At 35.7% G+C, this 27,545-nt stretch overlaps 4 protein-coding genes across 5 annotated transcripts; 1 reads left to right on the top strand and 3 right to left on the bottom strand.

Annotated features, from left to right (window-relative positions):
* The first annotated feature begins 1,966 nt into the window (after positions 1–1,966).
* On the top strand, positions 1,967–16,491 carry LOC120259974 (myosin-6-like). Its single transcript, XM_039267426.1, has 39 exons — positions 1,967–2,424; positions 2,913–3,041; positions 3,235–3,378; positions 3,535–3,680; positions 3,751–3,907; positions 4,034–4,092; positions 4,176–4,335; positions 5,074–5,223; positions 5,331–5,467; positions 5,540–5,686; positions 5,829–5,930; positions 6,540–6,597; positions 6,704–6,805; positions 7,002–7,039; positions 7,160–7,286; positions 7,447–7,617; positions 7,708–7,839; positions 7,950–8,059; positions 8,146–8,206; positions 8,529–8,706; positions 8,796–9,001; positions 9,376–9,495; positions 9,724–9,822; positions 10,432–10,644; positions 10,858–10,997; positions 11,206–11,317; positions 11,392–11,430; positions 11,528–11,611; positions 11,698–11,868; positions 12,287–12,442; positions 12,615–12,803; positions 13,962–14,090; positions 14,163–14,233; positions 14,306–14,402; positions 14,566–14,622; positions 14,998–15,054; positions 15,151–15,231; positions 15,391–15,485; positions 15,922–16,491. Exons 1-39 carry the CDS (start codon positions 2,422–2,424, stop codon positions 16,034–16,036), a joined length of 4,542 nt encoding a protein of 1,513 aa, XP_039123360.1. The 5' UTR covers positions 1,967–2,421; the 3' UTR covers positions 16,037–16,491.
* A 971-nt stretch (positions 16,492–17,462) lies between these two features.
* LOC120258538 lies at positions 17,463–18,574 on the bottom strand. Its single transcript, XM_039265991.1, has 4 exons — positions 18,287–18,574; positions 18,142–18,218; positions 17,994–18,070; positions 17,463–17,908 (listed from the first exon to the last, which is right to left on the bottom strand). The coding sequence occupies exons 1-4, from the start codon at positions 18,572–18,574 to the stop codon at positions 17,463–17,465; spliced, it is 888 nt and encodes a 295-aa protein (XP_039121925.1).
* Positions 18,575–21,367: 2,793 nt separating this feature from the next.
* Positions 21,368–22,883, bottom strand: LOC120258531. Its single transcript, XM_039265980.1, has 3 exons — positions 22,844–22,883; positions 22,294–22,586; positions 21,368–21,766 (listed from the first exon to the last, which is right to left on the bottom strand). Exons 1-3 carry the CDS (start codon positions 22,881–22,883, stop codon positions 21,368–21,370), a joined length of 732 nt encoding a protein of 243 aa, XP_039121914.1.
* A 1,005-nt stretch (positions 22,884–23,888) lies between these two features.
* Positions 23,889–27,022, bottom strand: LOC120263528. Of its 2 annotated transcripts, none has more exons than XR_005537105.1 (2): positions 26,556–27,022; positions 23,889–23,993 (listed from the first exon to the last, which is right to left on the bottom strand). XR_005537105.1 is itself a non-coding variant. In XM_039271474.1 (2 exons), exons 1-2 carry the CDS (start codon positions 26,751–26,753, stop codon positions 24,211–24,213), a joined length of 687 nt encoding a protein of 228 aa, XP_039127408.1. In that variant the 5' UTR covers positions 26,754–27,022; the 3' UTR covers positions 23,889–24,210. The 2 variants fall into 2 exon arrangements, 1 of the variants encoding a protein (XP_039127408.1); XM_039271474.1 differs by having other exon boundaries at positions 23,889–24,699.
* Positions 27,023–27,545: the final 523 nt, after the last annotated feature.

Below are 27,545 nucleotides of genomic sequence, written 5' to 3'. Positions count from 1 at the left end.
TTTATACTTAATTTTTGGAAAACAAAAAGCAATCAACAAGTACAACATCAATTTTTTTTTACTTTTCAATCTATAATTATGAAGGAAACACATTAATTATAAGGATCACAATTGACATACATAAAACCCCTATATTGAAACACCATTCATTCAACCCTAAATTATGTTCTAAATCCAATATCCCTAGATTATAGTACTTAGCATGACATCAATTTGCATTTTAGACTTAAAAACTAGTTCATGGTGAGAGTAGGAGGGTTAGGGTTTCCAAAAATCCACTTATGGTAGGTTGCTGCTTCCTCCCCTTCTGGTTGAATCTCCCAGTTCATCAACATCAAGTTTGTCCGAACTTCTCTTGCTTTTCCTTGTTAATAGATGCAAGCCTTCGTTGTCCTCGCTCACGCTATTTTCGCTCGCGCCATCCCTCTATAGTGGAGAAGATGACCCTAGTTAGGGCGAATGTGTTTTCTCAAAAGAAGATGTTGACGTGGACAACTTAGATAACGTGGACCATCTAACAAGAATGGATGATGTGTCACAAGGGAGCTGATAAAGATTTTTCGATGGGTACATTAGATGTTTGGATCTTGAAACTCTTAAGTGATCTTCTGACCGAAGGCGGGGCTAGTGACTGGAGTGAAGTCGTAACAAGGTAGCCGTACTGGTTAGGAGGAGTTCCATTAAACAAATACAACAAGTAAAGTAACAAAATTGAAGATGAGTAACTTTTTGGCTTCCAAAATAAAATAAGACTATAGTTAAGTACTTAAGTGACCTACTGAAAAATAGCCCCAAGAGAAGAAAACAAAATATACTTTTCCTTGAACAATAAAACTCTTCCACTCTAGACATGAAATAAAAAGAAAAGTATGAGAATCTAAAATTATTTCAATATGATGAATTATAACGTATAATTTTTTTACCATATGTTACAATACTAAAATCTAAAATTATTTCAATAAGACGGATCATAACGCGGTAAATTAGCACATAACTAAAAAATTGCTGGAAAGTTTTAAATTTTAGCATAAAATGTTACTAGAAATTTGTGAAAAGAAAAAATAATTTTTTTAATTGATAATTATAAAACCCTTAAAAATTCGCATTCCCATAGAAAAGGAAGTATTCATTTATTTAACAAAAGATAATAAAGGTGTAGATGGTTAAGGGAACTTCACTTTTAATTTTTTTTTCATGAAACTTCAAAATAATTATTCATTTTTTCAGGGATATATATGTGAATATCTCTATATTATTCTAATCAAAACTAGTTACCTATTTTTATAGGGATATATTTGCAAACATAACCATTTTATTATCATGGAAAGGTTGCATAATAACTACTTTACTACACCTAATATACTTAATCAACTCACTTGAAATTCCCAAAATACCCCTAAAAAAAGGACATATGGCCTAAGGTAATCTCGTAATTCTCCGTAAACTAGAGGGTCTTACTGGAACTTCAGTTTTTAGTACAGACAAGTTCCATAATTATTATCAACTTTAGTCACTGGTCTATGCAGTTAATTCTTTCTAAATCCCCAAAATACCCCTAAAAAAGACTCATGTTAAAAGGGCAATCTTGTAATTCACTAAAACATGGAGGGTAATTCGGTAACTCCGGTTATTATACTAACGAAAGATTACATAATAATTACAACTTTTCTAAATCTGATATACAAAATCAAATCTATTTGTTAAATTCCAAAAATATCCCCCAGAAAAGACGTGCTGTCGAAGTAAATATTGTAAATTCGCTAAAAATGGAAGGGTATTTTGGGGACTTAGAGGAAAAGAACAGGTCTAGGCATAATCCCAAAACTACCCCCTCAGAAAGCATGTGATGTTCGGGCGAATCTCGTAATTACGTTAAAAGTAAAGGGTATTTTGGGAACAATGTGAAAAAGTGAAGCTCCGTTTATATAATCCATTCGCGCATTCACGTAAACCCGAGAAACTCGGGAGCGAAGAGCGGAAGACGAAGAGAAAGAAACGGCGCAAATCGGAGGAAAAGCGGCGGCGAGGGTTTCCCGGCAACCGGCGCGGCGCCTTTTCTCCCCGGCCGGCGAGCTCCTCCTCTCTCTCTAGAAGCGAAGGAAGGAAGGAGAGAGAGGGGACGGAGGGAGAGGAGGAGGTGGATGAGGTGGAGAGATCTTTGCCTCATTGGGATTGTAGCTGATTGGAGGGTTGTTGATGATCTTGGCTTTTGGGTTTTTGGATTTTTCCCGGGGAATGAGGTTCTTGGGGGAGTGGTAGAGGAGGGCGGGAATTTGAGAAATTTGGAGCCTTGATCTGGGTTCTTTGTTTTTGTTTGTGTTTTTGGGGGTTTCTTGTTGTTAAATTTAGGGATTTGGATGTTCTTTGAGGAGGTTTGGTTGGGGAGCTTCTTAGAATCTTGACTGAATTGGGAGGGTCGTTATGGTATGGATGTATATTGCTTTGATTTTTGTTTTTCTTTTTTCATTTCAGATCTTAATTGACAGGTTATTTGAGATTTATTTGAATTTTATTTGGAATTTTTCAATGTTCTAATCTCTAGAGAACAATGTTAATAGCTGGAGATTGATTTTTGAATCATAAGTACATTTTCTATGTTTATGGGTTCGTAATGATTTAAATTGCTGGAATATATGTAATTTTAATACGCATCCTGCATTGCAAGGTTTTCTCATTGATTAGCTTTGGTGGTTTCTCCAATCATATTTAGAGTTTGCTGTTTATGTGCTTTTTTTTTCCTATTGTTTGATTTGTGATTCTCTGCTTTGTATTGGTTTTGCGTTTTGTTACAGGCCTCCATTATTACTAAATTGTGTTTTATACACAAAATGTATTCAAAATTCCCTTTTTTTTTTGGGTGGCATGAATACAGTCTCTTGTTGTGAAACTTCCTAAAATTTCTTGCCAAACAGGCTGCTCCACCTAATATTGCCATAGGAACCCACGTTTGGGTTGATGACCCTGTTGTGGCTTGGATAGACGGGGAAGTTTTGGAGGCCAATAGTGAGGAGATTAAGGTCCTCTGTACTTCAGGAAATACAGTGAGTACACCTGATTGGCAATCTGCTTTTAGCTCAAGTTACCTTGTAGTTTTTGTTGTTGAGATACATTAATGGAAATTGGAACTCCTTGTTTGATGTAGAAGAATTTTTTTTTTTTTTTTATGCATTCCACTATAATGCAAAATGAAGAGAATATCGAGTGATTAACCTAAATTTCCTCCTTGTGGTGCAGGTTGTGGCTAAAGTGCCCAATGTGCATGCGAAGGATGCTGAAGCACCTGTTTGTGGTGTTGATGACATGACAAAGCTTGCTTATTTACATGAACCTGGAGTGTTGCAAAACCTGCGATCAAGATATGACATGAATGAAATTTATGTAAGCCTGAATTGAATGACGTGCATTTGGTTAAAGTTTTACAGTTATGCATGTGATTTATATTAGTGGTTTCTTCTGAACAAGTTTTAGTTTTTTATTTGCATCTTTTAGCTGTGAGTTATTAACTGTTGGGGTAAAATGCAATTATGATCCCAGACTTACACTGGAAGTATTTTGATTGCGGTGAACCCTTTTAAAAGATTGCCTGACCTTTATGATAACTCCATGATGGAAAAGTACAAAGGAGCAGCAATTGGTGAGCTTGGCCCCCATCCCTTTGCTGTTGCAGATGCTGCATATAGGTAATATACACATTTCTGTGATGTGGGTTTTTTTTTCCTAAAAAAAATATTTATTTATATTGTTGGGCAGACTTATGATGAATGAGGGTGTAAGTCAGTCAATTTTAGTAAGTGGAGAGAGTGGAGCTGGTAAGACAGAAAGCACCAAAATGCTTATGCGATATCTTGCTTTCATGGGAGGGAGAGCTGCGGCTGAAGGTCAGAATGTGGAGCAAAAAGTTTTAGAAGTAAAATAACCACACACCATTAAGCCCAATTTCTTTTATATTGGAACAATTGTCTACCTAATAACATTTTTTTTTTGCCGTCCTTCAATTGAAACTTGATCGCTGATATGGGTACTTGATTTACAGTCTAATCCTGTTCTTGAAGCATTTGGCAATGCAAAGACTGTTAGAAACAATAACTCAAGGTGGGAACTGTCACTGCACTATTTCCTCTTATAATGTTTGGATCTCCTTATTTCCATTCTCAATAATCTGTTACTTTAATCAGCCGATTTGGGAAGTTTGTTGAGCTTCAGTTTGATAAAAAGGGAAGAATTTCTGGAGCTGCAATCAGAACATACCTGCTTGAAAGATCACGTGTTTGTCAAATATCTGATCCTGAGAGAAACTACCATTGTTTTTATATGCTCTGTGCTGCCCCTCAAGAGGTAATCAATCTGGAAATTCTTTATCAAGATTTATACGTCTCCTTTCTGTGGTTTTATTTGAGGTTCGTTATTGTATGAGTACAACTACATCAAGTAATATAACTTGCAAAATTCAATGGATTGGCCTCTACCACTTGTAGGAGGTCTAACTAGAAGCTGTTGTGCCATATATTGCATCATGAGCTAAGAAGCACTGGAATTTATTTAAATTGATCTTGATGACACAAGGAATGTCACCACTAGCATTTATATATATATATATATATATATATAGATATATAACAGTAATGGCCCATGCAAAAAAAGTGTGAGGACCAGAGGTTGGGTTTCTGTAAGGAGCTTTGTGTGATATTAAGTTTAAGTGCCACTTAGCAGCCAGAAGAGAAGCAAAGTAAAGGAGAATGTTTTGAACAATGGATTATCTGAATATTGTAGGTTCTGTTAGTTTATTTGTGCTTCAGTGGTGGCATCCTCCCATTCTCGAATCATACTATTCTAGGAACAATAATTAGAATGTCCCATCAATCCTGATTACTTTTCGCCACTAAGAAGTGAGGTGTGTTTGTTATTCCTTATGCAGCTAATGTGATATCCTATTGATGGAACAATGTGCTCTGATCTCTGTGATCATCCCCTTTATCTTAGTGCATGTATTCTCCTATTATGATATGACTCTACTTTTTCAATTATAATATTTATGTTTCTATTGTTCAATTGATTTTGAGTATCTATTCACAGGACATTGACAGATATAAGTTGGCCAATCCTAGAACTTATCATTATTTAAACCAGTCCAACTGTTATGAGCTTGATGGAGTTGATGATTCTAAAGAATACCTGGAAACCAGGAGAGCTATGGATATTGTTGGAATAAGTTCTGATGAACAGGTGTATACTCTATAGCTGTTGTAATTGCTGAGGGTATACCACTTCTATCTGATGTTGTTTTTGTCTCTTGTCTAACTTTCTTTCTTTTCCTTTTGTACCTCATCCAGGATGCAATTTTCCGAGTTGTGTCTGCTGTTCTTCATCTAGGGAACATTGAATTTTCAGAAGGGGATGAAGTAGATTCATCCAAGCCCAAAGATGAAAAGTCTCGTTTCCATTTAAGAACCGCAGCTGAGCTTTTCATGTGAGAGAGTCATTGTAAGACCAAATTAAGTGAGTTTCTTGTTCTTAAAATGGTACATTTTGGTTTCCTCAGGTGTGATGTGGGGGATCTAGAGGATAGCTTGTGCAAGAGAATCATTGTAACTCGTGATGAAAACATTACCAAAAGTCTTGATCCAGAAGGTGCGACTCTTAGCAGAGATTCACTGGCAAAAATTGTTTATTCAAGATTGTTTGACTGGTAAGTGCCCCCATGTTATTTGCTTGATTTTTTTTTTATGTGCACCTTTTGACTGCATCTTTTTATCAAGCAATCTTATCAGTGTAGTTCAATGAAATGCTTTGATTTCTTTCTTGTTTCCATTTTCCCCTTATAATTGTAGGATCGTTGACAAAATCAACTGCTCTATTGGTCAAGACTCTGATTCTAAATCTTTGATTGGTGTTTTGGATATATATGGCTTTGAAAGCTTCAAGACAAACAGGTGCTTAGCTGGTACGCTTACATATTATAATGAATTATCTATGTCTTGCCTTGGTTTTATGAATGTGCTATATGAAAGCTTGTTGTCTGCCAAATTATGTCAGGGTTCCCTCATAGTCTTTTGGGTTTTTGTGATAGAGGCGTATTTACGTGGCAGTGCTTAAGCTGGATGGCGACCACTGGCCATTACTCCATGTGAATAATATGCATCTTGTGCTATTTCACATTGTATTCTTTATTCTAAATAATGATAATATTAAAACTGTTATAAGTTTGCCATTAGTAGATCAAATTGAACTTTTCATATGATAAGTTATATGTTTAGAGATTCTATTTGTTGGTAACAAAGTTTGGTTCTACATTTGTAGATTAAGAAATTAAGATACTGCTTTTCACATATCTGATATGCATAGATATACTATGTATAGGTCCCAGAGATTGTGCTGTATAAAATACTCATATATGTTGGTACTATTATTGTGTTCATGTTGCTCATTACTGTTGTCTTGCTTTTTGTAGCATCATTGACTAAGACCTGTAAAAATGGTCTATGTTTAGAAATGAATAATCAATGTTAAAACATTTGTTTGCTTCACTTATACATTTGCAGTTTTGAGCAATTTTGTATCAATTTGACGAACGAGAAACTGCAGCAACATTTTAATCAGGTTTGACTAGATATTTTCTATTTCTCTGCAACTCATATTGCACCATTTGTGCTGAAATTACTTGTTCTGACTTCTGAAAAGGATGTCCAATTTTTCCTTTGCGCAGCATGTCTTTAAGATGGAACAGGAAGAATACACAAAAGAAGAGATCGATTGGAGCTACATTGAGTTCATTGACAATCAGGACGTCCTTGATCTCATTGAAAAGGTTCATATTATTCTTTTTATATTGAATGGTTTATTACCTTAATTACGTAAGGAAACTACAGAAGATCTTATGGCATAGATCTCTAGAGTAATGCTCACAACCCAGTTAGGTTATATATATATATATTTGAAAAACAACTTTGACTTGACATCCATATGTATTTCTCATGGTTCGTGATATTATTCATTGTTTTCAGAAACCTGGAGGGATCATTGCACTTCTTGATGAGGCTTGGTATGTATAATCTTTCCTATTTTCCTGTTGTCCTTGATGAATATCATTTACAGCAAGCATTTGTTTATAAATTTTTTAGATAGTTGATTTATTTTTTTATTTTTTTATTTGTTTATGTAGTGTATTGCCAAGATCAACACATGAGACATTTGCAGAGAAGTTGTATCAAACTTTTAAAAATCATAAACGCTTCAGCAAGCCAAAACTAGCTCGCTCTGATTTTACTGTTTCTCACTATGCTGGTGATGTGAGTGTCTCTTATGAACATATCCCTTTTCATCACGATGTCTACTGCTGCTACAATTATAAAAATAGTACTCCTTGATTTATTTATTTATTTATTGTTATTATTATTTATTTATTTATTTATTTATTTATTTTTTATTGTTTTTGGAAAACCCTTTCAGGTTACATATCAGACTGAGTTATTCTTGGACAAGAACAAAGATTATGTTGTGGCTGAGCATCAAGCGCTCTTGTGTGCTTCTAAGTGTTCCTTTATTGCTGGTTTATTTCCACCTCTTCCTGAGGATTCATCTAAATCTTCAAAGTTTTCATCAATTGGCTCAAGATTTAAGGTACATTAATATGGTTTCTCTATTGCATGTGCACTGTGGCTTGATTTTTATGTTTGTGAATGTTGTGATCGCCATTATCTCATTATGCAGCAACAATTGCAATCTCTGCTAGAGACTCTTAGTGCTACTGAGCCACACTATATTCGCTGTGTTAAACCTAATAATCTTCTCAAGCCGGCAATATTTGAGAATAATAATATTCTTCAGCAGCTCCGCTGTGGGGTATGCTTTTTCCTAGCTTGATATTTGTCTTTTGTTATGTACAACTATTCAGTTGTATTGATTTTAGTATTTTTTTGCCTATGGTAAATATAATCGGTAATATTTATTAGGGAGTAATGGAGGCGATTAGAATAAGCTGTGCTGGATATCCAACAAGGCGCACATTTTCTGAATTTGTAGATCGCTTTGGCATTCTTTCACCTGATGTGCTGCACAAAAGGTTCTGAATCTTGAACTCACCTGCTTTAATTATTTTCAGACATGTATTTGACATGAATATATATAAAAAAATTTCTTCCCTCGCAGTTGTGATGAGGTCACTGCATCAAGGATGCTGCTTGAAAAAGGATCTTTGGAGGGTTATCAGGTAATTCTCATGAAAATGGAATAGTGGAGGCATTGCATTTTCCCAAAAAAGTCTAATTTAAAAAATGCATGCTCCATCAAATGAATGATTTTGAATAATGCTTTTCTCTGTTGTCGCACATGTTTTGGAGATATTAAAATTGCACCAAAACTAAACTTTACTCATCCTCTGAAAATGAGTCCTTGTTTAAAATGGCCGATTAATGTCATCTCTATGTTGAAATTTGTCTTTTTGGCTCAGCATTTGAATTTTTCTACCTTTATTCCTCAAAAATGGTTATGTTGAAAATTATTTTCAAGCAATTTTTATTTATTTTTTTTAGATTGGGAAGACAAAGGTGTTTCTTCGTGCTGGTCAGATGGCAGAACTGGATGCGCGAAGAACTGACGTGTTAGGTAGATCTGCTAGCATAATCCAAAGGAAAGTCCGCACATATTTTTGCCGGAAGCATTTCATTTTACTGCAAAAATCAGCTATTCAGCTTCAAACTGTTTGCAGAGGTAATACATACTACAGTAAAGATTATTGATTTATTGATACTGGCCATTTTTCTGAGCTGACACAAATGTGAAACTTCACTTTAACAAAGGTCAACTTGCTCAACGACTTTATGAAAACATCCGTAGACAAGCTGCTTCTCTGAAAGTTCAAACATACTTCCGCATGTATTCTGCTCAGAAAGTTTACAGAGGATTGTCTTCTTCATCTGTTATCATTCAAGCTTGTTGTCGTGGGATGACTGCTCGCAAAGAACTTCAATTCAGGAAGCAGACAAGAGCTGCAATTGTTATTCAAGTAAGAATCTCCAATATTGAGCCATGAATGTGCATATTTAGGGAGATGTATGCTATAAATTTCATATTCAACTTTAGATTTTTTCTCACGGTAGTAATTTTTTCCTTAATTGGCCTTTTTATTTGAATTTTCTAAAGAGAAATATGAATCATTTTTGTACTATCTTTGAAGATGCAAATCATGTTTTTGTGTGTTCTCTGGTCAGTTATCTAGCTTTTATCTCCGTTTCTGACAATGTTTTAGGGTTGTATGCAGCATGACTATATTTTCATAGCATATGGTTGTGATTTCAACTTGTTTGCATTTTAGTTATGTTCTATTCTGCATGAGAAAGAACAAAGACTTTTTTACATAATTATTTATAACTTTTACAGAGTTGTTACCGTCAATACCTGGAGCATGGATATTATTCTAGGATAAAGAAGGCGGCGATGACTACACAATGTGCTTGGAGAGGAAGGCTTGCTAGAAGGGAGCTTCGAAAGCTTAAAATGGTGAAATTTTCTGCTCAATTTTATAATAGATTCTAGAAAAGAATATTACAATTTCTCTCTGCTTGGGGATTATGCTATTCATCTCAATTATAAAACAAAGATGAATCTTTACACATATTACAGAACCACTGATTGACTAAGTATTGTTTCTGTGCTATTATTTAAATAATTCTTGTCGGTGTTGTCCTGTGTTTCATTACTTGGTACACTGTTGCTGTCAATTTGTAGGCTGCAAAGGAAACTGGTGCACTTCAAGCTGCCAAAGATAAGTTGGAAAAACAAGTTCAGGAGCTAACCTTGATGCTGGAGCTTGAGAAACAGATGAGAGTATGCATTGATCGAATTCCCTTTCAATACCATTAGTTTCTCTGACTCTATTATATAATTTTCCAATTTTAGTGAAAACAATTTGGGAGGTCTTTTTTTGTTTTTCATCTCGTATTATTTAAAACAAATTTCTTATCTTTGGAGGACATGTATTACAGTGCCTTTTTATATTCGTCTCCAATTTTCCTTTTATATTCTAGAATTTAGATTACATTCCACAGAATTCAATTTATGAACATTAGTGCTATTTATATCAGAAGTTGGTTAGAAAGCTCTGGTTTCAATTTTGTTTGCTTTGTGTTCTTTATAATACAGAGGACTGGTGGAACAGTTTCAGTAGTTTTGCAAATTTATGTTTTTTAATGTCGTTATCTCTGATAGTTTCTTTATTCTGTATGGCTTATGGTGATTTATCTTATGCCATGTGTATCAAAATTTAGTGTTAGATGCTTGTGGTGTGCTCAACAAATACTTGTCTTGACTGATCGAGTGTAGTTTATTTGACTTCCCGGTTGAATGGCATTATGATTTGGCTTTATTGATTTCCTATTGCTGGTTGCTGGTGTTGGTTTATCATTATTATTGATGATGGCCACCTTTCTATTGTAGGTTGACATGGAGGAAGCTAAGACACAAGAAAATGCAAAGTTGCAACATGCCTTGCAGGAGATGGAGCAACAATTCAGTGAAACCAAAGCTATGTTACTAGAAGAGCGGGAGGTCTCCAAGAAGGCTGCTGAGGTAGTTCCAGTCATACGAGAGATCCCAGTCATTGATACAGCTATGATGGAAAAGCTCACTGTTGAAAATGAGAAACTCAAGGTTAGGCTAAAAAGTAAAACTAAGTGGAAAGTAGATCTACTTTTCCTTTTCTATTCTCCCTCTGAAAATGTAGTTGGTGGCATAACGCATTCATTTAAAATTGATTCATGTATTTGATTGGTTGTGCATGACAAAAATTATTGTTGTTTTGCTTTATCATTCTTTTGCGTTCATTATCAATAATTATTAATATTTTTACAAAATATTTTGTAGGCTTTGGTGATCTCTCTTGAAAGCAAGATTGATGAAACTGAGAGGAAATACGCAGAAACAAACAGGGTTAGTGAAGACAGGCTGAAGAAGGCGTTGGAGGCTGAATCAAAGATTATTCAGCTGAATGATGCAATGCATAGGTTCTTGTTATTTCCTTAATTGTGTGAACCTTGATACATGAATGTCACTCTCCTTTACTTCAGCATTAACAGTTTCACTTTTTATTGTTTTTATTTCTTGTGACAGAAATATATGATGTTAGTTTGATTTGGATATGTGGTTGACTCTCTACTTTTTCTGTTCTTTCATTTAATATGGTGAAGCTAACTATTAAGTGTGTCATCACAGACTCGAAGAAAAATTATCTAATTTTGAATCTGAGGATCAAATTATTCGACAGCAGAGCCTGCTGAGTTCCTCCGTAAAATATCCATCAGTTCCAACCATGTTGAAAAAACATGTACTCATTTATCCTTTACTGGGTTTTCATTGTATGTCTTAGCTGTTTTTATGTTCTGACTCATTTTTCTTCAGAACTCAGAGAACAGCCGGCTTAACATGGAATTGATTAAGGTTATGCATACGCAGAAAAATATCATTTTTTCAACATCATCTCAAGATTTTAATTGCTTTTGACATCATGTTATTTTCAATACTAATGCCTTTTCAGGAACCCCAAAGTGCTCCTCCTGCTATCAAGGATTCTACAAGTTCTGATCCTAACTTGAGAAGATCTTATACTCAGAGGGTGAATGTATGTTCTAGACATTTTCATTATGCAGTTCTCTGTTCCAAGAGGATTGAAGAGGTGATTTTAATATGTGGTTGTTTACTTTTCAGGAAAATGTTGACATCCTCATCAATTGTGTTGTGCAAAATATTGGGTTCAGTGATGGCAGACCAGTTGCAGCATTTACCATATACAAATGTCTTCTTCACTGGAAATGTTTTGAAGCTGAGAAAACTAGTGTTTTTGACCGTCTTATTCAGATGATTGGTTCTGTTATTGAGGTGAATACTGTTCATCGTGCCAAATTCAGGCTTATATGTGGTCTGATGCTAAATTTATTACTGTAATTTTTGTTGTTGAGTGTGTTTGTTAATGACCTTTCCTAAAATGACCTCCATCCTTTATCATTGTGCATAAGAGGCTAAATTCTGACCATTGGTTTGGCTGGATCAAGTTGGCTTCCCACTTTGGTTATTTGGCTTCTTCAGATCATTGCCTCATCTAAGATTTATATTTCCTTCTCATTGTCATATGTTTTTTTTTTCGCCATTCTTCTTTGTTGTTGTTGATCTTCTCTATTTCACGTATTATCTCTGTTGTGGTCAAACATGTTTAGTTTGTAATCACTTTATTTAAAAGTTTATGCAAATCCAGCAACATTTATGTTCTTGTGAAATTCTGATGGAGTCCTTTATGCAGAATGAGGAGAACAACAGCCAGCTAGCTTACTGGCTATCCAATGTGTCTACATTGTTATTCCTGCTTCAACAGAATCTCAAAGCTTCTCGTGGGGGTGGTTCTGTTCCGTGCCCAAAACCTCCTCCTCCTACTTCTTTGTTTGGGAGGATGACCCAAGTATGTGGTGGTTATAATTATTGTCCATTATCTTTTCTGTTAGATAAATTATGCACTCTCTAGCAAGTCTGCTTTTTCTTATTGCTATCATATTTCGCTGACGGTCTGGAATAAGTTTCATAATGCTAGTTCCTCAATGTAGGGTAGTGTTTGATGACATTTTATTTTACAGGGACTCCGTTCTTCCCTATCTTCTGCAAACATTGAAGTAGATGGACTGGATTTTGTTCGAAAAGTTGAGGCCAAATACCCTGCTTTGCTTTTTAAGCAGCAGCTTGCAGCTTATGAAGAGAAGATTTACAGCATTATCCGTGACAATGTGAAGAAAGATTTGACTTCTTTGCTTTCCATCTGTATCCAGGTTTGATGCATGTGTTATTTTCTTTTACATTGATTCTTGTTTATTCCTGTCGAAAATATAGTACCATATCGGTTATGTAATAGAAGTGTAATGGGTTTATATATAGGTATAGGGGTTGAGTCATTAAGTCTTGAGACTTTTTGGTGTAAGACCCCTAAACCCATATAGAGCCCATATAGGGCCCACTAGTACCAAAATATAAAAATCTAACATGGTATCAGAGAAATATAGTGGAGCGACCGATGTGGTACAAGTCCATATGTGTATGACCTCCATGTGTGTAGGACCTCTGAGACACAAGTAGTGTATAAGTCCATGTAAACAGACCTCTGGTGAATAAGTCTGTGCAAGTTCGACCGAGTTGAACTTGAGGGAGGATGTTGAAAATATAGTACCATATCGGTTGTGTGATAGAAGTGTAATGGGTTTATATATAGGTATAGGGGTTGAGCCATTAAGTCTTGAGACTTTTTGGTGTAAGACCCCTAAACCCATATAGAGCCCATATAGGGCCCACTAGTACCAAAATATAAAAAACTAACATGGTATCAGAGAAATATAGTGGAGCCACCGATGTGGTACAAGTCCATATGTGTATGACCTCCATGTGTGTAGGGACCTCACGAGACACGAGTAGTGTATAAGTCCATGTAAAATGCAGACCTCCGGTGTATAAGTGCATGCGAGTTCGATCAGAGTTGAACTTGAGGGAGGGTGTTGAAAATATAGTACCATATCGGTTGTGTGATAGAAGTGTAATGAGTTTATATATAAGTATAGGGGTTGAGCCATTAAGTCTTGAGACTTTTTGGTGTAAGACCCCTAAGCCCATATAGAGCCCATATAGGGCCCACTAGTACCAAAATATAAAAATCTAACAATTCCATAATTGTTTGGTTGCTGATACATTCAAAGTTTTTGGGTGCGGAAATATTTGTTTTAGTACAATTAATAATATAAAAGCTTGATTATATTTTGGGCAGTTGATTGTGTTACCTCTCTAAAATTTGACTTAATGGCTAAATAAATTTTCCTGCTCAATTTTTTAAATAATGTCTATTTTGCCTGTTGGTAGTAGCTATTGATATTTGCTATATGCGCTTTGCATGCATGGTTTGAGTTTGTCTCTCCTGCTAATCATTGTTTATCTTTGAAAAGGCACCAAAGACAGCCAAGGCAGCTTTGCTGCAAGGATCTGGGGGTTCTTTTCATAATCATACTCAGAGTGATTGGAATCGAATTATTGAGAACCTCAATAATCTTCTGGAAGCCTTACAAGAAAATCATGTATGATTTATATGGCAAAATATTTTACCTTTGAATAGTGAATAAAATTTTATTCAACTTGGTTTCTTCCAGGTCCCTCCACTTCTTATTGAGAAAATCTTCACTCAAGTTTTTTCATTCATCAATGTGCAACTCTTCAATAGGTAAATTGTGCTTCCTCCCCATTCTGTTGACCCATGCATCTTGATTCCAATATTGTTTTTGGTTTTTTTCAGTCTTCTAAATCCTGAATTTTGCTCCTTCGGCAATGGGGAATATGTAAAATCTGGTTTAGATGAATTGGAGCTATGGTGTGGACAAACAAAACCTGAGGTACTTCACTTAAAGATGTTCTTCCTTCCAGTTTGAGATATAAATTGTGATTTTTGTTGAAGATTACTTGGTGTGTGTTTGCCTTATTTGTTTTACAATACTATTTATTATTACTTCAGGAAGTTTGTCTGTTTACCTCATAATCATCCATTACTTTATGCAGTATGTTGGGTCAGCTTGGGATGAGCTTAAGCACACAAGACAAGCTGTTGGTTTCCTGGTAGGTTGTATATTTTCCTGTACAAGTACATTTGTTAAACTTGAATTTGCAAAATATCAGTGGATTTCAATCACCAAATGACTTTCTGAAACAATTTTAGTAATAAAGATTCTTATCTGATGCTCAACATCTTATCCTCTTGGTTTTATTAATCCCATTTTCTTTCCCATGTTTTATCATTAATCATTTTTCTGCACCGCAGAACTTCTTTTTTGGCTCAATTGTTTATAATCTTATTTCATCTGCATGCCAATCATATTCTGATGAATCCGCCTTGTTTAACATTTTAATAATGTAGTTTATTTTTCTTATTGTTGTGCACAATATTAATACACTATGTGCTGCCTTAAGCATGTGCCCGACGTCTCTATGCAGGTAATATTCAAGAAGTTTAGAATTTCATACGATGAGATCATCAATGATCTCTGCCCGGTAAAATCTTTATATGCTGCATATTCTCTTCTTTCCTTGATTTTTTTCTCTCTATATTGCTCGCTATCTTACAACGATAACGACTTCTTGCTACAGATCCTGACTGTCCAACAACTTCACAAAATTTGCACACAATACTGGGATGACAAATACGACACACAAAGTGTATCACCTGAAGTAAGTTCAAGACAGTCAAAATCCCACACAATCAAGCATTGCCATAAATCATAAAGTTCTCCCAGTGTTTGAATACTCAAACATAGCAAATTTAACCATGCCATGCATAAACGTTGGAAAAATATTTTTGACTCTTTGATCTTTATGTTCTCCCCTCAGGTCCTCTCAGATATGGAAGAAGTAATGGCAGAGCAGTCTAGTGATGCCAACACTAACTCCAACTCCGAAACTTTCCTACTTGAAGATAATCCCAGGTTAAATTTTTGTTTTTTTTTAATACAATCAAGAATAAACAACTTAAATGGTCCGTTATCTTTTTCGTGTGTTTCTATCTCAGTCGCTCAGTTTTCGAAAGTTACAATTTGATCCACTACTTTTATTTTTTATTATAATTTAGTCAGCCAAACATACGCCGTTAACGACGATCACACGTGACATATGCTGGCTCAGATGCTAGCTCAGAGAAAAGATATGTGACTTAGCATGCCACATATGATCGCCGTTAACGGTGTATGCTCGAATGACCAAACTGTAAAAAAAACTAAAAGTAAGAGATCAAATTGTAATTTTTTAAAACTGGATGACTGAAATTGAAATATATGAAAAGGTAAAAGATCATTTAGGTTGTTCACCCTGCAATCAATCACATACATGAACAAAATTTCCAAAATATGGTGAACTTTGATGCAGCATACCCTTCTCAGTAGATGACATATCAAGTTCATTACAAGGGCAGGATTTATCAAACATTAAACTTGCAGAGGAGCTGCTTGAGAATCCAATCTTCCACTTTTTGCAAGAGTGAGAGACACAGTCTTGGAAACACATTTAGTAGGTTTGTCTATAAAAAACCAGAGTCTTACTTTCTCCTCTCCATTGCTGTAAATCCATCCATTCTTTTTACCCTTCATTTTAGGGTTTATAAAATTATTCCTTGAATTTAGGGTTGTATTCATCAGAGGTTTGATCACTATTAAGTGTGGGATGATTTCTCATTTTCTCCCCCCTCAATAGTGTTCTTTCCCTCATATTATATATTTATATATAGTGTACTACTCCTATGTTATAATATAATATAGTATTATTTATAGGCAAGTTCTCCACTAGATCAACATAGGCCATTTTAATATTTGGGAGGTGAAAAGGAAAATCTCCACTACTAAGTTCCTCTTTTTTTCTTTTTTCTTTTTTTAATTGTGTAAAATATTCGGATGTTTCAAATTATTATATATTTTTTTATTTTATTGAGTTTATTAATATATATGTTCAGGTGTGGACATTCATTATTTGTGTGGTATTTTGTTGAGAGGGTTGTCAATGTCTTTGTTTCTGTGTTTGATTGCTTGTTATTAATTGCTATTAATTACTATTAATTACAATGCAATGCATGATCCTTTCCATTTTCCAAAAGAACAAATTTTTAATGATCTATTTAATGAAGAATGGAGGCCATGGCCCATGATCCGCCGCTACTTTAAAATAAATATGTTATTTAATTTATTTTTTTAAAATTTAAACATATTTTTACACTAATAATACTTGAATTGTTGATTACTCTTGCCTAGAGAATTTTTTTAGTGATTAATAAATATTATTATTACTAATTTATTAATCAGTTGCTTCAACTGTTGTGAGAGTATTGATCTTTTGACTTTTTAGAGGTAAGTGTTTTTTTTTATTGTGAAGATGATTAATAATTAATATTATCATTAATTAAAAAAAATTATTTTAAAGTATTTATTCTTATTCATAGTAATCTAATCAAAATTACAAGTGCTTGCTGTTACAGCAACTCCTCATGACAGAAGGGAATATTCCATAAATACAAGTATTAATTAAATAAAAAGCATCCTTCTTATTCCCTAGGCTTTGTTTGGTTGGGGGATATCCCAATATGGGATAACATGGGATATCCATATATGGGATTAGATTTCAAAAATTTTCAAATATGTTTTGGAGGGAACAAGGTGAATACTTGGTTATCATCTTATCCTTTTTTACTAGAAAAGTAATGATATTGTATAAAGAAAATGACCGTAATACCCTCACTTCTCTTGGGGTAATATCTATCATGTGTTTAATATAATAATTAAAAAAAATATAAATTAGTTATTAGTTATTACCTTCATTAATAATTATTAATTCAAAAATTAATAAATAAATAAAATTAAAGACAAATTTTTGCACTTTCTTAATAATGAAAACTTTTAAAACATAGAATACACGGCATATTAGGATAACCACAATTGTCGAGCTACACTATCTCGGACTGACTGACTTGTGCCACGTCCACCATCACTGCTTTGATGTGGTCTTCCCACATTCGGATAGCTACCTTCATCGACATGACAGTTCTGATCTTGCTCCAAGTTGGGATCACGGATGGTGTGCTTGCATAAATAATTGTGGATTACAGCGCATGCGATGACAATGTCGCGTTGCGTTTCTACTGAGAAAGGTGTCGGAACACGCAAGATCTTGAAACGACGCTTAAGAAGACCAAAAGCCCTCTCGACAACATTCCTTAGACGAGCATGACTATGGTTAAATTTATCCTTCATATTACGATATTGTGTCCGGCCACTAGTAAACTGAGCAAGGTGGTATCTCTCTCCCCTGTATGGTGCAAGAAGGCCTGTGGTGTTGGCATAGCCCGCATCAACAAGATAATACTTCCCTACAAGGCACATGCAAGTTTTGATTTTGGCACGGTTCACTAACTACAAATGTATTATGTATGACTGATTCATCCATAACATTACCTTCCGGGATTGAGAAACTTCTATCGTCCAAGCAAGACTGCATTACTCTCATGTCTCTGCTGCCGATCCCTCCCAACCTGCACAAAGGAACTGGAAGTGCATATCGAAGGACACAACAGCCATTACATTTTGACTAATCCATCCATGCCTGTTACGAAATCTCTCTTGTATTTCTTTGGGAACAATAACCGACACATGGGTTCCATCTATTGCTCCAAGAGCGTCCTACAAGCATTTAAATTTGCTTAAGTGGTGACACACAATTTCAAATATACAACACACACTCATGTTACCATAAACGGGGTATTGCGGACCCGTGGATGAGCCGGTTCATCTCCACCAGGCAGTTGGATCATCTCATTAGCCAAACTGTTAATAGCACAAAGTACCATGTGGAAATAACGGCTGATGGTCTCAGAGCTATGCTGGAACTGCTCGCATGCTACTCTATTTGGTGCTGCATGTCCCACAACAGTCATGAAAATTGCCAGTTGTTCCTCAACAGATACAATTCGGCTACTGCGTAGTAGGCTGCGTGACTCAAGTAATGCCGCAAGTTCCCTAAATACGTGTGGCTCCATTCGAAAACACGTTATATGCCCTTCTTGGGTGTCCGTCCAAAAATGTCTCTAACCAATGTAGAACCCGCAGAATGGTCGAGTGTGTTGTGGTTGCCTCATCCTTATGTGGGTTTCATGATAATGCCAAGAAAAAAATTTGAACATTAACATGGGATATATAATTAAAAAGTTTTTAAATTTCTTACCATTTATCCCATTTGAGATAGAAAAATAAAATATAATTAAAAATTGTTTATATTTTTTCATATTAACAAAAAAAACTATTTAACAAAAAAAAACTATTCATAAATCTTGAATGGTTCATATAAAAATATAAAAAATATAGAACTGTCATAAATCATAATTTTTCTACATGAGACTCTAGATAAGGCTATACGTGTAATTTCATGTTTTTTTGGAATTATATATAGTTTTTAAATCTCAACCATAATTTATATATAACTAAGTTTTTTAAGAAATGATATTTTAAAAATATCATTTCTTCAAAAATAAAAAAAATCTTAGTTAATAATTTTTATATATATCAATCTAATCCAAGAACATCATTGTTGAAGTGTCAAATCAACAGGACCACAACTCATATGAATCTTTATATCAGAATAATTAATTTTGAAATTATAATATGAAAAATCTCCAAAATAATCAATTAAAAAATGATAAAAAAAAGTTTATTTAATCATGCATTTAATAATAACGACGACATAAATATGATCAAATAAGTAATTCTAAGACAGCTAATTAATTAATCACAGACACTGTTTTCACATTATTAAAAATATATATTCTTCAAAGTAAAGAAATTGGTGGATTGTAAATTGGGATAATTTGTTATAAATATTCAAGTTATTCAATAAATGATTTTAAATTTTAGAAATTAAAATAAATAATCATTTATATTTATATTTATATTTTCCTGATATTTCTTAAATTAAAAATATGGGAAAAATCTAATTTTAGATTTTAGTAAATAACAAAGAAATGGTCTCCACCAGGCAGTGATTTCATGATTTATTGGCAACAAGTCCATGTATAGGGTGTTAGTATTATATTTACAAAGTAGGTTTAAACCTTATCTAATACAAAATTGTGTATACACTAACAAAATTAAAGGTCTTTAAAATGAAAACCCTTTTGAACTACTTTCTTTATTAGCCACCTTGGGAGATCCATTAATTAATGATAAATAGATTATGCATGTTTTCATTTTGCTTTGGACTGCTCATATCTTATCAATTCTATTCCAATCTATAATGAACATCATTTGAGAACTTTCAGATTATACTTACGTTTAAGACTTGAGTATAATAAACCCATAACTAGTTCAATGAAAACCACAATCATGTTGAGAGTAAGTAAATAGTTAGTTCATTAATTTACAATGGAAGCAAGAAGAATGGGAGATCATGTAATAGCTACTTAACTTTGTTAATCACAAGCAAGCTTAATTAATGTACTAACAAACGAAGAAGAAGACATTAGTTTTAGTGAAACAAACTTTTCATTCGCCAAGCTGTCCCGCAACAAACGGATTATCATGCCTAACTCCACCTCTTCCTCTTCAAACTCCTCCTCCCATGGCCTCTCCATCATCTATGCTGCGCATTCACATTTCTAGAATTGCTTCATATTTATTCCTTCTTGTTGCTTCACATTCCAAACAGAGATAAAGATAGAAAAATGCATTCATCATGTCCTGTTGATTCACATTACTCCTCGCACATCTGTTTCGAGTACAAGCTATGCCCACAATAGCAAGCTATGCTCCAAATTTTGATGTCATCCTGTAACAACTTTTGAAGAGGCAACTGTACAATATATATTACACACACAAAATTGAGAACCAATAATTTCCCATCTCAAATAATTGTGCCATCCATTTAAATACTCCACAACAAACAATGCATATCAGAGTACCCAATTGTAGTTGTTACATAAGCATAATTCATTATTCAAAAGTTCAGAACATACATATCAATTAGTTCATTACTTACTGCATTTACAAGAATTCATGAAATACAACAAATGCACTAGCATTTGTTATATAGATAATGTCCATACAGAACATATATTCTCAGCTTTTGAAACATCAACCCGTCCAAGAACTTCGAGCATAACTTGGAAACTACTCCTGAATTGGGTTTAAAATCATTAGTAAAAGCAACTGCACATAATTTGGAAACACATGCATATATTTCAAAAGCACAGTCTTAAATATTTACAATTAATCCTAACCAAAAACCAATTGCATATAAAAAAACCAAATGGAAACACATGCATATCTCCATGTGAAGACAATTTTTTTGTTGGCAAGAATACATGTCTATAGAATTGAATATGTATGATTGATATGTCTAAAAACTAAAAACTAAGTTTAGCACAAAAAAACCTAAACAAAAAAAGTTGTTGGTGAGAGAATAAAAAAAGTGCATAAAAATAAGATGAATGGAAAGGTGAGGCTTTTTGCTATAACTCTTGCAAACCAAGTAATGCATGTACATAGCTTGAATAACCAAATTAAACAGTAATAGGTACAAATTAATATACGAGTGTTTCATTATATTGTTCTTATATAGAAAAACTCATGAATTATAAGTAAAAATTCTACCACTACCTCATGACGGAATTCCTTCATACGTAGACTCAACCAACAATCTATAACCGATTGTCGCATAGTCATGAAGAAAAATCCCTATTTTCACGCGATTTCAATGCCTCGGCAGCAACACATACCTCCACATCATCGACTCCGGCATAGAGGACAATTTCTCCATGCAAGTCTTAAAGGAGAAACTATCATCCTCTTCCTTGCTTTTGTTCCATGATCTTGCTTCTACGATCACTCAAAGATATTAATCGATTTAGCGCTTCCACTGTGTGGTCAGAACTTTTCTTCTTTGACACACTAGGATTTGGATGATCTAATTGTTTCCTTTTAGTCATGGATGAGGCATTGTTGTAAGAAACTTTCTTGCCCGTTGAATGCGATGGGATTGTGTCCTTGTCAACATGAAGAACAGGACTATCCGATGAACCGGATCCCTCGTCCAAGTTAACAACAAGATCATCGGCTCTCACCGAGCCACCCGTGTGGCTAGCGTATTGCCCATTTGCGGTGGATGAAGCCACAAGATCATGGATCTTCAAAAACAATGGGAAAGGCTTATCTCGGCAAACTTTGTATTCCTTGTTGAGCTGCATGATAGCTTGCAATTATGGCTTAATGTAGGAAGGGCGAATACTTGACTTGGTCATGTAATAGTGACTCAGAGAATATATTCAATTAGGTACAAGCAAAATGATTAGGATCTCTACTGCTGGGCTTCATTTTTGGTGATATAAAAGATTAGGATCTCTTTAAAGAAATGAAACACTTGGATTTAATAAGTGGGCTTTGTTATCAAACCCATCTTGCATCTTATGAACCACATTTGTATGGCTAACAAAATCAAGAGGCACGGTTTTCATATGCATTTTAGGGTGGTTAAAGTAATGCAAGCTAATAATTACTGAAGATTGATCACAATTCCATGATGTTGTATAACCTAACTTTCTACGTGGCTTCTCCTATGAATTGTTGTTTTGCTTATGCTGAGATTTTATCTTCGACTCAGTCCAAATGGCTTATCAAATTTACGAATTCTTATTTGTTTTATGCATGTTTGAGATTCCATTATTGCCAAAAACCTATCATTGCAAGAGAAGATACAAATGATGCTTACCTTAATAATCTCCTCCCACACCATTGGATAACCAGGGGTTGGTCTTTGAGTGTCAAAATCCCATGACCATCCACTCTTACCAACCAATGACGAATGCAACTTGTATAGCTTCTTCAAAGTCTTCCATCTACCTTTCAACTGGGGCAAAGTGGTGTCTTCTCTGGTCCTTTTTTGGTACTCATTCCATATTCTGAACCATGCTTCCGGTCGAAAGGAACCTGAACACACACCAGGCTGCTTGCTTTCCTCCAACAATAGGTCAACTAGTGCTTCATCACTAGAAATCGTCCCAGCTTATTCCTCGCTGGCAACCTCTCGCACATCTTGATAGGAACCTACATGTTCGGGATTCCCTCCAGACACTGGTTGGCTCCCTTGTCCTGTGCCCTCCATTAAAAATTGGCTTCGCATGATACACTAGCAAGTAACAAAAAGAAAGGATGAGAAACAAGGTACAAAAATTGAATAAGTTATCTTTGGAGACAATAATTTATAAAAACAATTAAATCGAGAAGAGAAATCTTTTGACAGAGGATTTCCATAAGCATACCTTCACCCAAGCTTTTGCTTGTCGACGGTGTCACTCCCATCCAGGAATCGGTCCGTCGAAGCAAGTTAGACAGTGCAACACAAGAGGGTGGAGAGGAGGAGAGGTGGGATAATATTTCTTTGTGTAGATTGGGAGATGGAGAAGAGAGGGATCGGGAGAGAGTCACAATGGTCTGCAGGTGATGTAGCAAAGGGAAAAGCGATGAAGGTAGGAATTTAATTTGGTTTCTTTTTGTTAATCATGTATTTCAACGGTCAAGATTTTAAAAGCATTTGTTTGTGTGTTAATGGGTAGGTCCTCGATGAGCATGTGCCTTCTGATAGTGATCCATTTCAATTCATAAGTCAACAATGGGGGCTCAAAGCATCTCAACCATTCATGGATTTAAAAATCCGAACACATGGGTTCGAGTTAATAATTGGGTGAGGGTTATTGTGGTCTTTTTCATTTTTGGAACAATTAATACTAACTATTGTTTTTAAATTAGGTTTAAAAATGAATTATTATTTTAAATTCATAATTAATACGAGCATGTCTTGTCAAACTTTGGGAATAGTTAAATTGGGGATATCCCTAGGGATATCTTCAACCAAACAGTGCCTATGTGCAAATACTGATCATAAGATACACACAATATTTTTATCAAAAAAAAGATACACACAATATATATATATATATATATAAAGAATAAAAAAAGATATTAATAATTGTTTTTGAAACAAAAAGAGCTGAAAAGTCAAGAAAAAGCAAAAAAAGAACTAGAAAAAAACAAGCATTAGAAACGAGATTTAGATCGGAGCAAAGCTCCTCCAGACCAGCATGACCGATCCAAGCCATCGAAAAAAATAGAGAAGAATGAGGATTTTGGCGCCCAAACTCATGCCAACGCTGCCCGACAAGTTGTTTTCTCTCGGGACAGAAGAGATGCAAACGTTCTGGAACTCATAGAGGATGTTTCGTAGCTTGATAATCAATCCCGTGGGACGCCAAGCGATGCAAGGATGTGGGTTGAGAGCCGACTCGCAGCGACCCGGACAATCCGTGAAGATTCTGTTTGGATTCCAGCCTCTATCACCGCAGATGGATAGAGCATGATAGATTGCATCAAGTTCAGCATTTATCGGAGAGTCATGGCGGACACCCAGAGCTCCTGCCAATAAAATTTTTCCCAGATTATTAATGACAATAAAGCCCAGGCCAGCCAAGAGTGTTTTGTTTTTCCAAGAGGCGTCAGTATAGATGAAAATAGAATTTGAAATAGAATTAGGTCTCAGTAACTCCCTGTGAATCTTGCCGGACGCCGCAAAGAAGTCCTCACAGTAGGCGTTTGCTCTTAAGAGGATGCTTCCCAGATTTGGCGTGAGCTTCTAAAAGATGAAGTTGCATCTTTCCTTCCAAATGAGCCAAGCAGCAGAGGTAATGAGGGCCTTGTTCTTAATATTTTCCATTCTTTTATGATTCCAGTGAGTTAACCATCTACCCGAACTCAGAAAAAGGAGATCCGGAGGGCAGATATTCATCGAAGCAAGTATAGAATCCCAGATATGTTTAACTTTGGAGCACTTCCAAATAGTATGATCAATGGAGTCCTCTTCCAGATCACAGAAGTAGCAATTTACATAGGGTCCAATGTTCAGGCTGTAAAGATAGGCACCCGTGGAAAGTTTGCCATGAGCCAATTTCCAGATGAAAGTTTTCACTCTTGGGATGACAGAGAGCTTCCAGATCTGATTCCATCCACTCCACTGAGCACCAGAATCCACAGAGTTGGAAATATGCTCATAAACCGTGGAGGAGATGGAAGCCATGTGATTTGGGGATGACCAAGCCCAACGAGATGGGCCGTGAACATCCAGCTTCAGGGTTTTACATCGATCACGATCCATAATATCCCCAAACATCATGATCAGCGAGTCCATACACAGAGAATTATTTCTTAGAAAATCTTTGAAGTGAAAATTAGCCCAATCAAGATTCACATTCAGATAGGTTGGCTTATGGGATAAGGGCAGATCCATAATCCATGGATCCCTTATCCAATCAAAGCCTTCTGGGTTAATAGAAGAGATGAAGAAATTGGTTTTAAGAAAGTTTGCATATTTGCAAATAGATTTGAAGAACCAAGAGGAATGTGGATAAGTGTTAATTTGCCAAGGGTGCCAGTTACCGTATTTGCTTTTGAAAATATCAATCCAAATTTTGTTCTCCGAATTCAAAATAGCAAAAATATGTTTGGCCATAAGCGAGTGTTGGACAAGTCTGAGATTCCGAATACCTAGACCTCCCTCAGATTTTTTCTGCGTGGTAAGGGACCAACCAACCGAATGAAAACCAGAATTATTGCCGCCATTACTCCACAGAAAAGACCTACCAATTCTGGAAATGGAATCAAGAATAGAAAGAGGAAGGTTCATGACTGATAGAAAATAGTTTGGAATTGCAAAGATAGTGCTGTTAAGTAAAACCGAACGACCAGCTAGGGAGAGGTTCGAGTGATTCCAGAGATTAATGGCCTTATGAACTCTACCAGGCAGAAAATCCAGATGTCTCACCAGAAGTTTTTTCGGGGAAATGGGGACCCCCAAGTAAGAGAAAGGGAAATTACCCATCTTGAAGCCAAGAATTTTAGAGATTGAATGAGCAATTTTTTTGTTGCACCAAGAGGGCAGGTAGACTTCGGATTTGGAAGGATTAGGTTTCTGGCCCGTTAGTTTATGATAGATATTCAGACAAAGGAGACAAATTTTTGCTGCTTTCCTAGAGGCTTTCGTAATCAAGATAAGATCATCAGCAAACATCAGGTGATTAAAATTTCTGTTGAGGCTACAGGAAAAACCAGGGACCATGTTGAGATTTAAAGCTTTATTGAGAATAGCAGAAAGGGACTGGGAAGTAAGGAGAAATAGAAGAGGTGACAGGGGATCGCCTTGTCTCACTCCTCTACTGCTAGTAATCCAGTTTGTGGTATGACCATTAATGTTGAAGGCAAAGGAAGCAGAAGAAAGAGTAGCTTTGATCCAAGAAATCCAGCGAGTTGGAAAGGACATTTTCTGGAGGGTGGCAAAGATCGCGGTCCATTCGATAGTATCAAAGGCTTTCTCAATGTCTATTTTCAACATCATCCTAGGGAGGACAGAGGTATCATATTCTAAGCTATGGGCAATTTCTGGGCCGCAATTATGTTATCATAAGTGCCACGCCCGGAATGAACCCCGATTGCTCGAGACTAATTAATTTATGAATCACAGACTTCAAACGGTTGGCCAAAATTTTTGCTAAGATTTTATAGCAAACATTGCAGAGAGATATGGGTCTGAAATCGGTAATAGAGATAGGATTGTCATTCTTAGGAATCAAGGTGACAAAAGTTTTTTTCCCCAAGAAAAAAAGGAATTTTAGCATGAGTAAAAATGAGAAATAGCCTTAACAAGGTGATCCCCAAGCACATTCCAATAGAAAATGTAAAACTCCACATTAAGACCATCCGGACCATGACTTTTCCCCCGGGGCATTGAGTTGAGAGTTTGATAAACCTCCTGCTTTGAGATAGGTTTAATCAAAGCCTCACCATTCTCAACATCCAGCACAGGGAAATCATCCGGTAAGGCAAAAAACATAGAATTAAGGTCATGGTTAACAGGAGAGTTCCAAAGATTTTTGTAGTAATTGATAAAAGAATTTTCAATATCTCTATGATTTGAATAGGTGTTACCTGAGGTGTCTTTGATGCTGTTAATTCTGTTTTTATGGTTCCTAATCTTGACCGATCTTTGAAAAAATCCAGAATTTGTATCGCCACCAGCAAGCCACCGATTCCTTGCACGTTGACCCTAGAAGATTGTTTTTTGCCTGAGGAGGGCAGCGTGGCGGTTTTTGAGAGCCCTAAGCCAAGTATTCCTCCAAGAATCATCCAGGAGGTGACGTTCTGGTCCAAAGAAGAGATCTCCCTTTCAATATTTTGGATTTCTTTATCAAAATGACAGGGCCTAGAGCTCTTCCACCTGCAAAGATTCCGCTTAGTACAAGAAATGAAATGCGAGAAGGAGTGCAAGGGAGAGGAAGAAGAAATAGCATTCCAGGCACTGATAACATTACTATGGCACCCCTCATAGTCCAACCAAGCATTTTCAAAACGAAATATTTTTTTAGAGGAAATCGGGGAGTCGAAAGCCGAGAGAATCATAGGGGGCGTGGTTCGAGCTTAGACAAGCTAAGTGCCGATTCGAAAAGGAGTTATAGTTGAGGGAGCCGGAGGGAGTTAGCTAAGAAGCGATCTAGGCGAGCCCATCTCGCAAGAAGACCGACCTGGGTTGTTGCACCAGGTAAAACAGGGCCCAACAAAGCCAAGATCATGAAGATTGTTATTAAGAATGAAAGACGAGAAAGCTTTAGATTTGGAAGAGTAGTTACTGAAAGACCCCCCATGATGTTCGGTATCAGAGGCAATCGCATTGAAATCTCCCGTAAGGAGCCAGGGAGAGTTCAGATGCGAGAATCCCATAAGGGAATTCCAAAGCTTTTTGTGATCAGAGAGAACCTGGGAGTTGTAGAAAATAGATAAGATCCAGGTTTCGTTTAAAGTAGAGATGATGAGATGCAGAACCAGTCTGAAGTTAGCGATCGGGGTAACTAAACCCAAGGAGCGTTTCCAAAGGGCAATAATGCCTCCGGAGAAGCCATAAGAGGGAATAGCCGCCCAATC

The sequence above is a fragment of the Dioscorea cayenensis genome, chromosome 1 (genome assembly GCF_009730915.1).
Source record: "Dioscorea cayenensis subsp. rotundata cultivar TDr96_F1 chromosome 1, TDr96_F1_v2_PseudoChromosome.rev07_lg8_w22 25.fasta, whole genome shotgun sequence".
In the NCBI taxonomy this organism is placed as follows: Eukaryota; Viridiplantae; Streptophyta; class Magnoliopsida; order Dioscoreales; family Dioscoreaceae; genus Dioscorea; species Dioscorea cayenensis.
Note: the sequence above shows the minus strand (reverse complement) of the source record. Positions and strands in the feature narration are given on the sequence as shown.